The sequence below is a fragment of the Pelmatolapia mariae genome, linkage group LG12 (assembly GCF_036321145.2).
Source record: "Pelmatolapia mariae isolate MD_Pm_ZW linkage group LG12, Pm_UMD_F_2, whole genome shotgun sequence".
Taxonomy (NCBI): Eukaryota; Metazoa; Chordata; class Actinopteri; order Cichliformes; family Cichlidae; genus Pelmatolapia; species Pelmatolapia mariae.
The window spans coordinates 22,388,295-22,404,866 of record NC_086237.1 but is presented as its reverse complement, the minus strand read 5'-3'; the positions used below and the strand labels follow the sequence as shown (position 1 = coordinate 22,404,866).

At 42.7% G+C, this 16,572-nt stretch overlaps 2 protein-coding genes across 2 annotated transcripts; one reads left to right on the top strand and one right to left on the bottom strand.

The window, feature by feature from the left end:
• Positions 1-838: 838 nt before the first annotated feature.
• On the bottom strand, positions 839-5,285 carry LOC134638504 (neurofilament medium polypeptide-like). Its single transcript, XM_063489189.1, has 4 exons — positions 4,520-5,285; positions 3,115-3,314; positions 2,873-2,997; positions 839-2,777 (listed from the first exon to the last, which is right to left on the bottom strand). Exons 1-4 carry the CDS (start codon positions 5,268-5,270, stop codon positions 1,496-1,498), a joined length of 2,358 nt encoding a protein of 785 aa, XP_063345259.1. The 5' UTR covers positions 5,271-5,285; the 3' UTR covers positions 839-1,495.
• Positions 5,286-7,841: 2,556 nt separating this feature from the next.
• On the top strand, positions 7,842-16,207 carry fancg (FA complementation group G). The gene is made up of 14 exons (XM_063489192.1): positions 7,842-7,989; positions 8,526-8,625; positions 9,546-9,671; positions 9,798-9,970; positions 10,399-10,552; positions 10,871-11,001; positions 11,091-11,237; positions 11,435-11,595; positions 11,711-11,777; positions 11,859-12,175; positions 12,254-12,294; positions 12,386-12,559; positions 13,205-13,319; positions 15,434-16,207. Exons 1-14 carry the CDS (start codon positions 7,921-7,923, stop codon positions 15,525-15,527), a joined length of 1,869 nt encoding a protein of 622 aa, XP_063345262.1. The 5' UTR covers positions 7,842-7,920; the 3' UTR covers positions 15,528-16,207.
• Positions 16,208-16,572: the final 365 nt, after the last annotated feature.

The window sequence follows — 16,572 nt, the reverse complement described above, 5'->3', positions numbered from 1 at the left end:
TTTAACAACAGATGGCAGTCACAGCACAGTGACAGCAGTCAAAGTAATCTCCGTCTTCTGACTCTGGTTTTTTAATGACACGGTCGCTGATCTCATTAATACACAGCCATCTATTAGATGCGGTGAAATTGGATTACAGGGGGGTGCAGTCGTGCCAGGAGAGAGAGCCTCACAATGTCAGCCAAAGTGTGTCCAATGTCAGTGTTTCACCAAGAAAGAGAAGCTTTCGGTGATGGCACAAATCTAACAGTTACCTGCTTTTCAGTAGGCTGGTAATGAATGTCTTTTTCACCAGCACTCATTAGGAAGTCCTATTAAAAGTAACCACACATTTTTTTCTGTGAAACAAAAGAAATCTCTGAATATTTAAAAATATTACCAACCCACAAGTGACAGAGGAGGATTTGCATTTCTTATTAATTTATACGTTTCAAAGCAAAAGCCTGCTCTGTTTAACGTTACGGCTGTACCTGTAGGACAATTTGATCATTCTGGTGATTTTTAATTAATAATCTTAAGATAAATGTGCGTCCTCTGCTCCTGTTTGTAATGAGACAGGCCTGGGAAATGAGAGAGAGAGTCTGCTCTGTGCGAGCCGGCGACACTGCTCTTGATTTATACATGAACGCGGTCTGTGGGACGTGAGGAAGGGTGCGGCGGCTGTGGGGAGTGGGTACAGCTCCCCCTCTCCACAGCCGCAATGCAGTGCAATAACTCGCAGCGTTTACCTTTTGGCATCGTACCTCGGAGGATTTCTCTTGACACTTTATTAATCTTCACTTTAATGAGCTGCAGATTTCTGCATACATGAAGAAAAGCCCGCCAAGCCTCGTGTGCTTCATTTTTCATTCTTTATTTTTGTGTTTCATATTGCATATTCTCAGCAGTTTATACAGAGCACAGTCATCATTGTCCTAACACTGCAGACTAGAAGAGTGAGACACTCCAGTTCACCTGTAAGGAGAAGCTGCATTAAGGTGCACAACAAGCAAATTTCAAGTCTTTCTTATTGATTCATTTGTAAATATAACATTTGTGTTTCCCTAAATATACGTTTTCATATTCAATATCTGTGACAATCTTTAGCTAGACATTGGTTTGACATCTCTACCCTTGAAGGCTCGCGTAGGTGCAGCAGGGTCCTCCTGCCCCCATCAGCGGGAATTCTGTTTAAATGCACTTGATATTGATTAAGGGCAGTCGTCACATTCAGATAAAGAGTTTAAGAGCATTCTGCATTCACTACAGTCATACATCAGAAGCATCAGGGGCATGTAATGGCCATACGTAGGGAGCAGGGGGGGTATTTGCTACAGAAATCACTATTGCTTACATACTGTTACCTGCTTGGCTTTGGGCATTTTACTGCCCATCTGAACTGCTGGGTACATCCAGCTTCTCTTTCTCTTCAGTCACTTTTTGCCCTTTCCTCACCTCCCTCCATCACAGATCTTTGGCATCTCCTCCTCTAGCCCTGAAACGCAGCATTTTTGTCTTACTTCTTGGGTTTCTCCTCCTTGCTTTCCTTTGACTCAGTGCCAGAAGATTTCTCAGCCTTCTCCATCTTTGCTCCTTCCTTCACCTCTTTACTCTCTTCTTTACTAGCCTCCTTTTTCTCCTCTGGCTTCTTCTCCTCTTTCTTGCTATCTTTTTTCTCAGGCTCTGCTTTAGGCTTCTCCTCTGGCTTCTTCTCATCCAGCTTCTTCTCCTCTGGTTTCTTCTCCTCTGGCTTCTTCTCCTCCTTCTTGCTCTCTGTTTTCTCAGGCTCTGCTTTAGCAGCTGGCTTTGCCTCAGGCTCGGCCCTCTCTGATTTAGGAGCAGAGGGCTTCTCCTCCTCCTTGGCAGGGGGAGTACTCTCTTTAGCCTCAGACTTGGGGGCTGGCTTGTCCTCAGCAGGCTTGCTGGGAGTTACAGGTTTTGAAGCCTCTTCCTTTTTTGGTGTTTCCTCTTCTTTGCTTTCTTTCTTTGTTTCAGGTTTGTCCACCTTCTCTGGCTCTTTCTCTTTGGGTTCCTGCTTCTTCTCCTCCTTCACAGGCTGCTCTTTCTCCTTCTTTTCCTCTTTGACAGGCTGAGGCTTCTCTTTTTTCTCCTCTTTTTCCTCCTCTTTAGGGGTGTCTTTGGCAGAAACTGGTTTGGCCTTCTCCTTCTCTGGAGACTTTGGTTCAGGGCTCTTGGGAGGAGGAGATTTGGACTCAGGAGACTTGCTGGGTGGGGATTTTGACACAGGTGACTTTGACTCATCTCCTGCAGGAGACTTGGCAGGTGATTTGGGCATTGGGGATTTGGCTTCTGGTGATTTTTGTGGCGATTTAGATTCTGGTGATTTGACAGTAGGAGATTTAGATTGAGGAGATTTTGAAGGAGGGGAAGCAGCTTTTTCTGGAGATTTGGACTTTTCTTCTTCTTCACCTGCCTTTTCTTCCTCTCCTTTCTCCTCTTCCTCTCCCTCTTCTTCCTTTTCCTCCTCTTTTTCTTCCTCTCCCTCTCCTTCCTGCTTCTCATCTCCTTCTTCCTCACCTTCTTCTTCACCCTCTTCTTCTTTGGTTTCTTCACCCTCTCCTTCCTCTGCTTCTTCTTCTTCTTTCTTTTCCTCCTCATCTTCATCTGCTTCCTCTGTCACCTCTGTCACCTGTGTTTCATCTGTCTGTTCCTCTACAATGACTGTATCAGAGATCTCTTCTCCTTTTACTTTCAAGTGGGCAGAGATTCTGCTTTCCAGGTAGGAGTATGGGCCTCCACCTGACACAAAGCGATTCTCCTCTCCCTCCAGTAGTTTCCTGTTTGGAAGACAAGAACACAGAGAATGAAAATGTTAATCACTTTTGGCATAAAGAAACCAATTTAAAGTTACATTTTTTAGATCCCAACTAACCTGTAAGCAGCAATTTCGATATCCAGAGCCATCTTCACATTCAGAAGCTCCTGGTAATCTTTTAGCTGGCTAGCCATCTCCCATTTCGTAGTTTTTAACTCGTTGTCGAGCTGATTGATGGTTTCCTGCAAAACAAACGTACACATCCTCTCTGGTCACATATCATTCATCAAGTGTCTGAAAAGAGATTTGTAGTATTGGTGCATTTCTGCTTTTTCTGCATGTCTGTGCTGATGCCTTGCCTGTAGTGAGCTGAGGTCGTCTTGGTGTCTGTCTTCACTCTCTATACGCTGCCTCTCCAGTGACTCCTTGGTTCCTCGAAGAGTCTCCAGCTCAATGGTGCGGCTCTGGAGCTGGCGGCGGTATTCTGCAATCTCTTCCTGGGATCCACGGATTGCATCCTGGTTAGACCGAGCAGCCTCGGACAGACGCTCCATGCGCACTGTGGAAAAAAAAGAATTTTAAAAAGTACATAACATGTTTAGAAATCACTTTTAATTAAGATACTTTGCCTGAAACATGACACATATGCATACTTTTAAAAGAAAGGGGAACATTTTGAGTCTAAAGACGTAGGCCTTTTTTTTTTTTACTGAAAATATTTAACCAGTCCTGCTTTAGAGAACAGACAGTCACTACAAAGAGCCTCTGTAACCTTGACACTGTCCAGCTGCCAGTCAATAGTCTGACTCAGCTCCCTCCCACATCCAAGCATGAATAAACCACTGCTGCAGTCAGCTGGACTCAGAGAAGGTCATTCTGTTTGCACCTTTTACTAGCTGTACCAGGTCAAAATGTACACCTACTGAGAGGGATTGGGTATAGACCAATATGTCCTTTGACATACCCAAAACTACAATGCGCAGGAAACCCTTCTGGGCCTTCAAAGTTGTCAGCAGTGTGTTTATGTAGCACCATAAAAGTCAGCAGCGCTGTGTCTAAGTGCTGCTCACAGTGGCTGTAGGATCATGTCTCACTTATTGCTTTGCTAGTAATTCTATGCATCAGATCTACGTCCAGGTGCTTTTATTATTCACATCAGCCAGGAGAAGATGGCTGCAAAAAGCACGACTGACTGATGAAACATTATCAGCCCGCCACGACCTTGAAAGGTACTTTTTTATTCGTGGAAGTCCAGGGTCAGATCCATCAGCACAGCAAAAAGAGAAACTGGCAGTGCACACCCACTGTTAGCCGGCAAGAGTGCAAATTAATCGTAGTCTCTTCTCTGTGTGCCACCTCACCTCTGCAGGGCTGGCCTTTAATTAAAAAAAAAAAAAAGGTCACTATGCCGCAACTGCGCAGTCATAGAAAAGGGCACCAACTAAGACAAAGGGCAAATTATTGATATTATTTAAGTGATTATTATTATTTTATGTATTTATTTGCGCATTTCCAAACTGGTTATCTTGCTTCTTTCGCGTAATTCGTCACTTGTAATTTAACCTCTAAAGTTTTCGATGTGATAGATTAATAAATGTTATCAACCAACATTCCAACATAACAGTCGGAGACGCCTCAAATAAACCCCGATGTGGATCCATGTGGCACACTTCAGCACCACGGACAGCGGACAAACATGACTTTACGCACGGAGACTTTTGATCGTTTCAATAAACTTTCCTCCTCCTTTTTGATCGGACTCACCTTTGAACCACTCCTCGGCGTGCACCGAGGTCTTGGATGCGTGACTGTCCAGCTGCGAGCGGATCTCTCGCAGTGCGGTGGTGACGTCCGCCTTCAGGGTGTCCCGCATGTCGAAGCTCACCTGCGCGTTCTGGATCTGCGCCAAGAGCTCCGCCACTTCTTCCTCGTGGTTCTTCTTAAGAAAAGCGGCCTCCTCTTCCAGCGCACGGAGCTTCTTGTCTAGCTCCAGGCGTACCAGCCGGCACTCCTCGACGTACTTTTTCATAGCGCGAGCGGCAGCCTCCAACTCTTCCCGGTTCCGCGCTTCATCCTCCAGCCTGACCCGCAGGTGCTGGATGTCCTCTTCCAAGTGCTCGTGCTCCACAGCCGCGCGGGCCTTCTCCCCGGTCAGCTGCTGCAGGAGACCCCTGAGGTCACCCAGTTCCCGCTCGTAGTGCTCCCCGACCGAGGCGCGCCCGGCTTGGCTCTGCCGCAGCGCCGCCGCTTCCGCCTCCAGGTTGCGGTTGTGCATCTCCAGGTTACGCACCTTGTCGATGTAGCCGGCGAACCGGTCGTTCAGAGCTTGCAGGATCTCTTTCTCGCTCTTCCGAGTCATGTCGCCGTTAAAGGTCTCCAAGCTGTCGATTGAGGATGGCTGGCTGTAGGTGAGGCGGCGGCGTTGGGAGTGAAAGCCGCTGGAGGACACGGAGGCGGGCCGAGCCTTGCGGTACGAGCTCGGGCCCATGAAGTGATGCTCTACCGTGAAACTCATGTTGGCTGGGCCGGTGAGAACTGACTGCAGTAGGAGGGAGAGCGTTCAGCTTTTATAGGAGGGAGGGAAAAGACAGTAGTCAGCACCAAGACACGCTCGTTTTTAAAGAGATACCTTTTCCTCAGAAAACTACCGGCTGCGCAGGAATGGCAAGACGATACTCGCTCCCGTTAGTGTAGGATCCTGATGATAAGTTGTATTTTGAAGGCATTCGAGGTGTTGATGAGGGGATACTTTACTGACGGAACAATCCTAAATATTGGGACTATAACATGCGATATGTTTTTTAAGCATCCAAAACTGCACCTGGAAATATCTAGGCGATCTTTCAAAACAAGATTGTAATATAAATAATTTTAACCATATTCACAAATGCCTGCTTCTGTGTTTCTTTACACAATTTAAAAAATATATATATTTAAAAATGGGAATACTGTGGGCATACATGTGGCTAAAGTCCTGGTGGACTTTCTTTCTAATTTGTTTCTTTAATAGGGACAACTCACCTTAATAATAAATACCACTTTAAAATGTAACAAACTGTAAATGATTTTAGCAAAGTTGCTCATTTCCATCTGTGACTGATTGTGTGGGTGTCCACTGTGTTCTGCTGATGCTCTCTGTAGCTTCACTGCTGCAGTGTGAGTTTGCAGATCCACAGCCATACCCCCTGGGACTCAACTCAACTGCTGGGCCATTGACAGACTCCTTCTTTTAGTACAGGCACACACACAAAGAGTATTTCCTTCTTTCCCCTTTTCAGAAAGCAGCTTCCCGTCACTTAGTTTCTGCTTCTTTTTGAGAGAGCAATTTTAAGATGTGCAGAATCTGATTGCAGGTTGAGCGTGTGATGCACACAAATGACACAGAAACCAAAAACAGCAGCATGAGTTACACTGATACAGCATTCACAGAAACCCCAAACAGCTTTCTCTGCTGATCTAAAGAGATGTCTGCTCTGAGAAGAGGAGCAGTTCTGAAGAGCACATACAGCACCTATTGATCACTCAGGGTGAGTGAGTTTATTCTACCTTAAAGGGGAACTGTAGGCCTCACCTTTAATATGAACAAATATTTGGAAGAATTCACCATTTAGCAGACAGCACTGATTTCTAATTTTCAGTCATTCTTTGTTATTGTAACATTAATGTCATCAGCTCAGTGACACCCATGGATGTGTGACACTTAAGTGCTCTATAGCAGATGTGTTACATTTGTAATGAAACACGCAAAGTCACTGTGTGCTTTGCATCACGTCTCACATGTTTGGGGTGGGGTGGTGGGGGTGGTGGGGGTGGGGGTTCTGCAGCATAGGAATTACATGCGTCACAGCCCCTCCATCCACTGGCTGCATGTTTTATAGATGAGGATAATGCAACAGAGATGACAGGATTCTGCTGTGAAAGGCACTTTCTGTAGCACATGTCAAAATGTAAGTGCACATGAAATATAAGCAGCAGGCCAGATCTGAGGTTTATCAGCAGTTATTGCAGTAACTCAAAACAGTCTGGCCCGAAAGCACGAGTATCTGTTACCTGAAACCAAAAATCTCGTAACAGCCAAACTAAGATATACTGCTTGGAATATGACCTCCAAATAACAGGTCACCTGCAGTCTGTCTGCTGCTTTTGCTTCTCAGAATTAACATAATCCTCTCTCCGGTGCTGTCATAGGTGAATTAATCACAGTCACATTTTTTCAATATAGCTGAAAGCTTGATGACTGCCACTGCAAAGGCTTTTGATAGAAGAGCACAAAGGATGTTGCCATGTAGCGGCCTTGTCCTTGAAGCGATGGATGGGCAGACAGCAGCAGAGTGAGACAGATGTAGAGATGGAAAATAGCAGAATCGATGCAGAGGAAAATGTCAGAAAAAAGTGAAACCTGTCCCAGAGGAATGATATCTTGCATCTGCAGGTGCACTGAGTTTAGGCTGTGGAGTTTCCCTTGTTTCAGAGGGGTATATTTAGACATTTCAGTGATTTGAGACTATAAGAGAACAGAAGAGCTGCAAGGCTGTGTTGGAATTCAGACAACGAAGAACACAGTCATCAGGGAACAAGTGGATGCACTGAAGGAGGGATGACAGAGTGTGACTGGAACTGGGGGACAAAACAGGGAGTCACCTTGGGAATGACATCCAGAAAAATGGTTGTCCGGAAGTCTGACGGATGAATCAGCTGTAATGCAATTAAGGTTTTAGATAGTGTTTCCTTACATTCTGTGTGTTTGAGTATGTGTGCATGCATGTTTATGCATGTAACTGAGACAGCATGCATCTGAGGCTGATGCTTTGTTTTTCAGAACTACACAGCAGTCATGCAGATAATAAAAATAGCTTTGTAACTGTGGAAATTTACTGACCATAGAGAAGTAGCTCACAGCTTGATCATGGCTCTGCCAGACCCAGAGATTGAACTTTCTAGAAAAGCATCTAAACTTGACTCCGTCACAGCACCACCTGCTGGTCAGTCAGCAGAATGCCGGTGTCGTCCCAACATGTGTCCACAGGGGGCAGCAGAGCCCCGCTGCCACTCAGCCTGTAACGTTTTATTTCCTGTGTTGCTCGCTTCTCTTTGACAAACGAGGGAAAGTTCAAATGAAACCTCTCCAGCTTTTTCACCAAACACCGATGTGATGTGTGGTTAAAATGTATCAGACGCCCTCTTTACTCGAGAAGTGGATTCAGGAGAACAACGAGTTGGTAAATAAGTGTAAGGTGGGTAAGGCCGGCACGTTTAATGTCAGCTCTGCGATTAATTAGCAATACTAACATCAAATAAAACTGTAATTGCGAATAGATTAGATTACTAAAAACCTCATAGTTTAATTCATGTGCTAAAATGTAAAACAGAGCCAGTTTTTCTCCTGACAGACTGAAGTCCTTCTGTGTTATCTTTTTCTTTAATGATTGTATATTAGCCTCCCTACCGTAACGTTGCCAGAAATAGAAGAGGTTTGCGTATGTATTAAGATGTTATACAATTATGTAAAATACTCTACCAGGAGAAAAAGTCATAAAATCTTCTTTATGATATTGTTTTGGATTATTATTGTAGATGTAGAACAACGTAAAGCTACACAAAGCCACTTATACCAAACATAAGAAAGGAGTAAGGGGTATCCCTCATGATGGTAGTTTGTAATGTGAAGTGCGCTCAAAAATACTCTCATGAAGGTATCTGACATAAATGTATCCAACACTGTGGTACATCTTGATCATGATGTCATTTTGCTTTCACTTGATTGTTTCAGCAGCAGGAGGCAGGTGGAGGTGCTGTGAGCCGAGACCACAGCCAGTCCAGCCTGAGGTGGTGTTCCTCTGAATTTCACAAACTTTTGAGGAAAATCCAAGGTACTATGTGATATATTTGTCACATTTTATTTTTCAGATCATCACAAATGTTAATATTAGACACAGATAATTTGAGTAAATACAAAAAGCATTTTTTTAAATGTAAATGATTAGTTCATTTATTAAGAGCTATCCGTTAAAAAAAAGCTATCCAAACCTACCCACCTCAGAAAGCTGAGGTCAGGTTCACTAGCCACACCCAGGTCTGATTACTGCCAGACCGGCTGAATCAAGAAATCTCTTAAATTAAAACGGTCTGACAAAGTGAAAAGTTCTCAAAAAGCAACACATGCCATGACCCAAAGAACCACCCGAGAAACAAATTCACTGACATCCATCAGTCTGGAAAAGGTTACAAAGCAATTTCCTAAGGCTTTGGGATTCCAGTGAACCACAGTGAGAGCCATCATTCACAAATGGAGAAAAACTTGGAACAGTGGGGAAACTTCTCAGGAGTGACCAGGAGGCCAAAATTACTCCAAGAGTGCAGCGACGACTCATCCAGGAGGTCAGAAAATACCCCAGAACAACATTAAAGAACTGCACACTTCATATGTCTCAGTTAAGGTCAGCGTTGATGATTCAATAATAAGAAAGAGACTGGGCAACAATGGGATCCATAGGAGAGTTCAAGGAGAAAACCACTGCTCAAACACAAAGACTTCTCGATCCCCAAGACAGGAGAATATTTTGTAGGCTGATGAAATGAAAGGTTGAACTTTTTAAAGGTTTAATTAAAAAAAAATCAGATTTACTCAGTTTATCCTTGTCTAATATTGAAATTAGTTTCATGATCTGAAACATGTAAGTGTGACAAATATATATTTAAAAAAGGAAATCAGGAAGGGGGCAAATACTTTTTCATGACACCGTATAATTTACCTTAATGCAGCTTCTTTCTACGCGTCTCTCCTTTGCAGGTATCCCTCCTCATGTAGATCACTCGCAGCTGGAGTTGGCAGTGGTGTACAATACGTGTGCATGCTTTACTGCTCAGTCTCAATTTTCAGAAGCTGAGCTGCTCCTCAAAGAAGCCACAGAGCGAGGTAGGCCTCTATGTGAAAAAATGGCCATATATGATATGATTCAGGAACTAATGCCACAAATCCAAATTTTTGTAAGTTCAGAGATTCTCAAGTGTGAATTTTACAGCCTGCCATTGTTCTTTACAGTGTTACAGATGACAGGAAATAACGCTGATGCTTCTGATCCGCTTGTGCTGTGGAGAGCAGGGCTTAAATCAGCGGGAAACACAGCTTTGCATCCTCATGTTTTGTACCTCCTCTGTCTGCAGTGGGCACTATGGCTGGCCAAATGCCAGCTAGAAAATATATGGGAATTACAGGTAAGATGATTTTTAGGTTATGCCCACGCCTTTCTACTTTCTTTTTAGTTTTAAACAAACTGTAGGATCTATGCATTGAAAACCATTCCTTTAGCCCCATGAGATGCCTGTTTAACTGATTCATATGGGAAAAATCACTGTGCTGATTTTGACTCAAATTTCATGGCTGTTCTTTGTTAGAAATTAAGTCACCTGACACAGAGTTGGTAGAAACTATTTTCCGACAGTTATTTGTTGGATTCATGCTATCCCAGTGTTTTCTGTTACTGCATGTAATACAAACTACATTGATGGTACTGCACAGTGGATAAGCATTTAAAGACCTGTGTGCAGTCCCCATCTGTCGAGTGGAGATGGAAGTTTGATCTTGGATTTGTTTTTGTTCTTGTTTAAAATGATTCAGTTATTGTATTTTTTATGTCATGCAGGAGCAGATGTCTTCTCTTTGTGAGATAGTATGTGATGGAGTTGGGGATGGCAGTCCAAGCGAGGCAAAAGGAAGGTTGTCAAAGAGTCCTCTGTTGGTGATGGAACTGAAAAGGCTTACCGAATTATTACAGATCTGCACTTCCATTGCTCAAGGTTGGCTACATTCATGCTTTTTAGCAATGTATTTTTGAGGCTCAGTTATAGTTGTTTCTGCTCATGCTACCATATTTAATAAGTCATAGTGTAGATTTCTGCTCTCTGCTTTGCAAATTAACATTTCACCTTGGTGATCCCTTGTCAGCAAACTATTATTACATGCTTCCAAAACCAGTATTTGTGACATGTTTAAAGGTTTGTGTGTTGCTAATGTTTCTTTTTACATTAGCGACAGCTATTAACACTGATGATGGTGAAATATGACTGTGATGTATTCATAGACTTCCTCTATGTGACTCCACATGTTTAAAAAAGGTGCAGAAAAGCTGAATGAGGGTCGGAGTTCAGAAGCATTGTCTGATCTACAGGCGGCTTCTGCCCTGCCAGCTACCAGGGCTCTAGTGGCATATACACACCTTCTTTCAGGCTCCTGCCTCGCTCATATGGTATACACATGCACTGTAATCATATAAACAAAAGAGCAGCCTTTAAGCAGTTGTCTGAAGTTAGTGTTTGTCTTTCCGATTGTCTCTAGAACCGCCCACAGATGGCACTGCAGTGTTACAAGAAGGCACTCGAGACAGACTCCCGTTGTGTGTGTGCTCTGTACCGAAGCATGCTCATCTATAGACAGCTGGGAAACACACAGGCTGAGATACAGGCTCTTCGCCTACTGCACTCAGTGAGTGATGCACATACACTCTCCATATACAGCCCATACATGCAGACGAGAGAAAGGATGCCGGTAATCCCTACATGTACATATATTTTTAAGTTAGAAGCCTCACAGATGAAGATAAAGAAGTTTATTTTGATCACTGACATATTTTCAGTTAAATTCAGGCCTGCATCAAACATCAGACCTATCTTTTCCCACAGACTTTGATGTTGCCCCCTGCTCTAGAGCCCGTTTTGGGAGGTATCCATCCCCTCTCTCCATCCTTACTCCTCAGTAGCCTTTCACTAAGCAGCCTGCTTTCAGTCCCGTCTGCCCTAAGTGTCCTTTACAGCCTTGCCCTCAAGTGTGTGCTCAGTGGCAGGTAAGAAGAGCAGCAGGGATGCTAGCTGACCTCTACTCCAAAACAGAAAATGCCAATAGAGAGGAGGAAAAAAGTATACTTGTATAACAGTGGAGTGTTGCTGATGTTTCTGCAGGGTTACTGAGGGTGTTGAACATTATCTGGATCTGCTGGCTGCTCTTCACTCAGAGGATCAACATGCAGTAAGAGTGAAAATAATAACAAACAAAATCACAATTCAATTCTCCTTAATGGGTTCACTGACATGTATTTGTTTGCCTCAGGTTGATGCTGAGGTTTCTGTCCTTCCCAGGATGCCGGAGCTTTACCTGGAGGCTGGCACGGCCTTGCTCATTACCCGGCGTCCTGCGGATTGTATGGCGCTCTGCAATGAAGTCATCAGCACAACACTGGAGCTGGTACCAGAGAAAGTGGTGTTGGAAGAGCCAGAGGAAGGAATTGGAGGAGACGCAAGGGGTCTGAGTGTGGAGGGTGAAGATAAGGTGGCGATGCTCCTCTGGGCTGCAGCTGCCTACCTCCTCCAGGGTCACTGCCACGCTCACTTGAAGGACTGGAAACAAGCTGTGACTCATTACACGAGGTGTGGGAGATGAAAGTAGTTTTATTTGTTTCTGTGTAATTCGGTTATTAAAACAAAACACTGCATTCTGTATTACAGGTGCATCAACCTGCTGGTGAAGGTGCACTTAAAAAACCGAGGTGAGTACCTTAATGAGTTTATAAATACTTGGGAGACTTTTGCCTTTTTTCTGTCTTTCTGTTATTTTCTGTATTTTATGGTCGATTACAGATTTCCAACCACAGATCCCTGCTGCAGATGTGAATGTTAAGCATGGGAAAGATCTCTGCGCCCTGCAAAGAATGAAGGGGCTTTCACTAGCATGGAGGGGTATCAGCTTCACCCAGATGGACCAGCTGAGAGAGGCGCTGAGGGACCTCCAGCTCAGCCTGCAGGCCTTCCCAGGTATACATGCCACAGCTGTAACTTAATCCTGTGAATAGCAGAAGTTGAAGCTATTTCTGACATTTGATATATCAGCAGTACTCTGTCATTGTAGCTAGCTGGTCATACAAAGAGAAAATAAGTTGAGTCATAGACTCCTAATCTTATACATCAGTGTATTTAATACTTTTTTTCTTATATGTAACATTTATCACACTGTTCTTCACTATTGGCCCACACTCAGTGACAAACAGGGGACACAAGACAGGTTGTATTGCTTATCATTGTTTTATTTACCATAAAGAAAACTAATAAACATGAGGTATGAGGAGTCAGACGTATCAGTCATGACATGGATGCACGGATGAGCATTACGTGTATGTGCTGATGTTGGCATCAGTGTGAAAGAGGAAACGAACAAAAAAAAATCTGGAAGTGTCATTCCTAGGAGCTCAGGCCTGCTTAAACCATGTGGAATATGCTACACAGGTGTAAACCAATCATCCCAATGACCCTCTCCACCACTGTCCTCTGCAGGAGGAAACCCTGCAGAGACAAAAAGGGGAGGGGCCATAACGCTGTAGACCACAGGATTGTATTGAGTGTGGATTTGATTTACATGGTAGTGTGTTATAACACGTCGTTGTGCTGTATGTGTTGTCTCAGATTATACAGGAGCTGGGCTGTGGTGCGGTGAGGTGCTATGGAGGCTTGGCAGGAAGCACGAGGCAGCAGCTTGCTGGGAAAAGACCTGGAGCCTCACGACTCAGACCTCAGTGGAGTAAGGCTTTCATTCTTGTATTGTTAAATGCCGTCACTACAATTGAAGTTTATAATGTTAACTGCTGTACGTCATACTGTAGAAGATATTTGATCCTATGGTGACTGGAACTCCGGGACACAGTTGGGGAGCATGATAAGGTCAAGGTCAGAGGTCAAGTTTTCTGAATATCTTGTGAATACAACAGCTCGAAAAGGATGTCACCTAGGATTTTTTTTTTCTTAAAACTAGGTCAGTGATGTTTTTATCCAGGAAGGATGTCACACTGGCCTCTGATACTGATATCTTAGCTGCATCTACTGACAGTCACTGACACCTTGGAATTTGGCAAGTTTTATACAATTCATGCATTTTTTATTTTGCAGGTTTCTCAATACCACAGTATAATATGTAGCTATACCAGTGCCACTGTTTCAGTCTTTTGATAAAGTCACATTCAAAGCTTTTCCGCAATTTGCATTCAGTGAATTTTCATAATGTTAATAACCCTTCTGCTGTCAGATTGCTGTAACCACATAGATTTCCAGGCTAGTGCACAACTTGATAGCAGAATCATTTCAACATTAATTTCAATAGATGTGGACATCTTTTAACTCCTATTCACAGCAATATTTATAAAGCATTAGATCTGCTTTATATATCCCATAAGTTGGGAAATTCCTGAGTTACAACAGCCTTCAGTATTTCAAGAAAATCTGAATAATGCATTAAGGTAGAAATGATAGAAAGTTAAATAAAGATAAAGAGAAAAAAAGAAACTCGGTAGGTAAAAATATAACTGAAAGAAATTTAAATATTTAAATACAGTACAAATGTAAAATGCTTATTATAACAATAATAATAATACAACATCACACAATTGCACCACACAATAATAAAATGGCTCAAAATCAATAAAATAAAATGAACCAGTAATGGTGTAATAAATGTAGTAAGCACATCAAATGTCAGACAGTGTAAAATATGGTGGACGGTTAGATCAGCTAGTCAGATGTATTGTGATCTGGAGTTACTGGATGAGCTTTAAAGATTTCCTTTATCTGTGTTTATGGCGAGGAGCTAAATCAGCCTGTTTGGAGAAGGTTTTCAGCTGCATGTCCTGTAAATTCTGCAGGGGTTGTCAGGATTATCCGTGGTGGATCACAGTTTGTTCAATAACCTTCTCTACAGCACAGTTTCAGATGTGTCCAAAATACTGCTGTGCCGGTTTTTTGTTGCTAGTATACACAAAAAATGTTACCAGGTAATATAAGGTCAAATGTGTATTAAAGTGTTAGCCTTAATATTGCCATCGCTAGTCCTCTGTGGTTCAGTCAATTTGTATATTCCTTCCATTCTCATGAAAGCAATTTCTCTCAAATGCCTTGAGGAGATTTCTTCAACTTAGACACAAACATTTAGTTGGGGTCAAGGATGAGCTGAATAAATCAGGAATTCGTGCTGTAACTACACAGTTCAGTTTCTCAATAAATTGCACAGGGATTGACACTCCTTCCGGTATTGGTCTGTAGCTTATTGCTAAAAAAAGTTGGAGACAAATAAGGTGGCTTAGAAAGCTAAAGGGAGATTAATTAAAATTAAGTGATTACATCTTATGGCTTAATAGAGCATGAATGAAACAGCAACTTCATTGTTGTTGGTTGACAGTCAGTCACAAGGTGACAATTTGTTTGTTCTCGCTGTTGTTGTTTTTTGTTGGAAATTGGATGTAAACAAGAACAAGCACTCAAAAGGGATTTGAGATATTTTCTAATTACACACACAAAGTGGAGTTTGATTTAGCTGGATTGGATTTAGACCTAATCTGAATATTTGTCAAGCAGGAGTTTAACATACTCGGCCCGACTAGAATGTTATTCCAGTGGTTATCAGAGGTTAGCACTGTCACCTCACAAAATTCAAGCTGACAGTTTGCAGGCTCTCTCTCTGGGTATTCTGGCTTCCTCCCACAGACACATATGTTATGTTAATATGTGATGAATCTACATGGAAGGTTGTCTGACCTGACCTGGGTCTTCCCTGCCTCTTTCCCTAGGATGGATAGTTTAATCACTTCTCTATATGCAGATACATTAGCTATGCAATGATGACTCTAATCTTTGTCTGTGTTGCAGAAAACTGCCTTTGTACCTACAGGATCCTCAGTCTGGCCCTTTGTTGGACTCTGTGGAGTTGCGCCTTAGAATACAGGAACTTGGCCTTACCTAATCAGACTGGAGACAAAAGAAGAATTACTTGTGACTTAATGAGCTGGATCGACTTTGCTGTGGGTTTCATTTCACACGCCATACAAACATGGACCTACAGGGACAATAAAATAAAGCTGACTGTAAGCATTTGAAACTAAGGATGGGCACAGTGTATGTGTATTATATGCATGAAATGATGGAAGATTAGGGGATGCATTGTTTGGAGTCGCTGAACTGGCTTTAAGAAAGAAAAGTCTGGTGAGGTGATCTAGCCAATAAAGTTCTCTCTACATCAGCAAACCTTTAATATGCTGTGCATGCACTGTCAGCTGAATTTTCAAACACGGTGAAGCAAAAAAAACAAAAAACAATGAGCTACACTGCAGTCCCCCCTCCACACACCATACAGGGAAAAGTATCCGTCATGCCAGTTCCTCCAGTACAATACTCAGCTTGGTTACCATACCACACTCTAGCTGACAACTGTTCCATCAGCTTCTCCATTAAGATAAACTGGACATTGTTCATTACATGATGGACTGCCTTGATAAAAGATGTATACCATATATCAGACTGTGTGATGGCTGGTGTTAAAAAAGTTTGGAATGAAGTGTTGTGGATGGGTTAGCCGACAATCCATTAAGGGAACATAATTTACTTAGGATGTCTTTGATCAAATTTCAAGCTACAAAAATGTATTGCTATCCAACATCTTGTCTCAATTTTTTAAAATTTGAATAAATGAAGTATATCATGTTGTTTTTCTTGGAAAAAATGCATTATTTACCTTGAAAGTGTCTGTGTATACATGTGTTTATCTGTCTTCCATGAATTTAATCTTACACACTTGCTGTTACCAACAGAAAGAGTCAATTTCATATTTTGGTGATTATTCTATATCAACGCGGTGAACGTTAATTGGGTGGCTGAATTCAGTCGAAGGACCAATAAGAAGAAAAACCTTCGTCCAAAAGACTCGGTAACAACAAACTCCAATTTTCTGATTGGTTGATAGGTTTGACAGACAACCGCTAGCCAATCAGAATGAAGGATGCATCCAGTTC

Excerpts from the sequence above, each read along its gene's own strand:
- fancg (XM_063489192.1), top strand. The coding sequence starts at position 7,921 with ATGTATCAGACGCCCTCTTTACTCGAGAAGTGGATTCAGGAGAACAAC. Across the intron at positions 8,626-9,545 it reads ACTTTTGAGGAAAATCCAAG|GTATCCCTCCTCATGTAGAT; the intron begins GTACTATGTGAT and ends TCTCCTTTGCAG. Across the intron at positions 9,971-10,398 it reads AAAATATATGGGAATTACAG|GAGCAGATGTCTTCTCTTTG; the intron begins GTAAGATGATTT and ends TATGTCATGCAG.
- LOC134638504 (XM_063489189.1), bottom strand. The coding sequence starts at position 5,270 with ATGAGTTTCACGGTAGAGCATCACTTCATGGGCCCGAGCTCGTACCGC. Across the intron at positions 3,315-4,519 it reads CGCCGAGGAGTGGTTCAAAG|TGCGCATGGAGCGTCTGTCC; the intron begins GTGAGTCCGATC and ends TTTTTTCCACAG. Across the intron at positions 2,998-3,114 it reads ACGACCTCAGCTCACTACAG|GAAACCATCAATCAGCTCGA; the intron begins GCAAGGCATCAG and ends TTTGTTTTGCAG.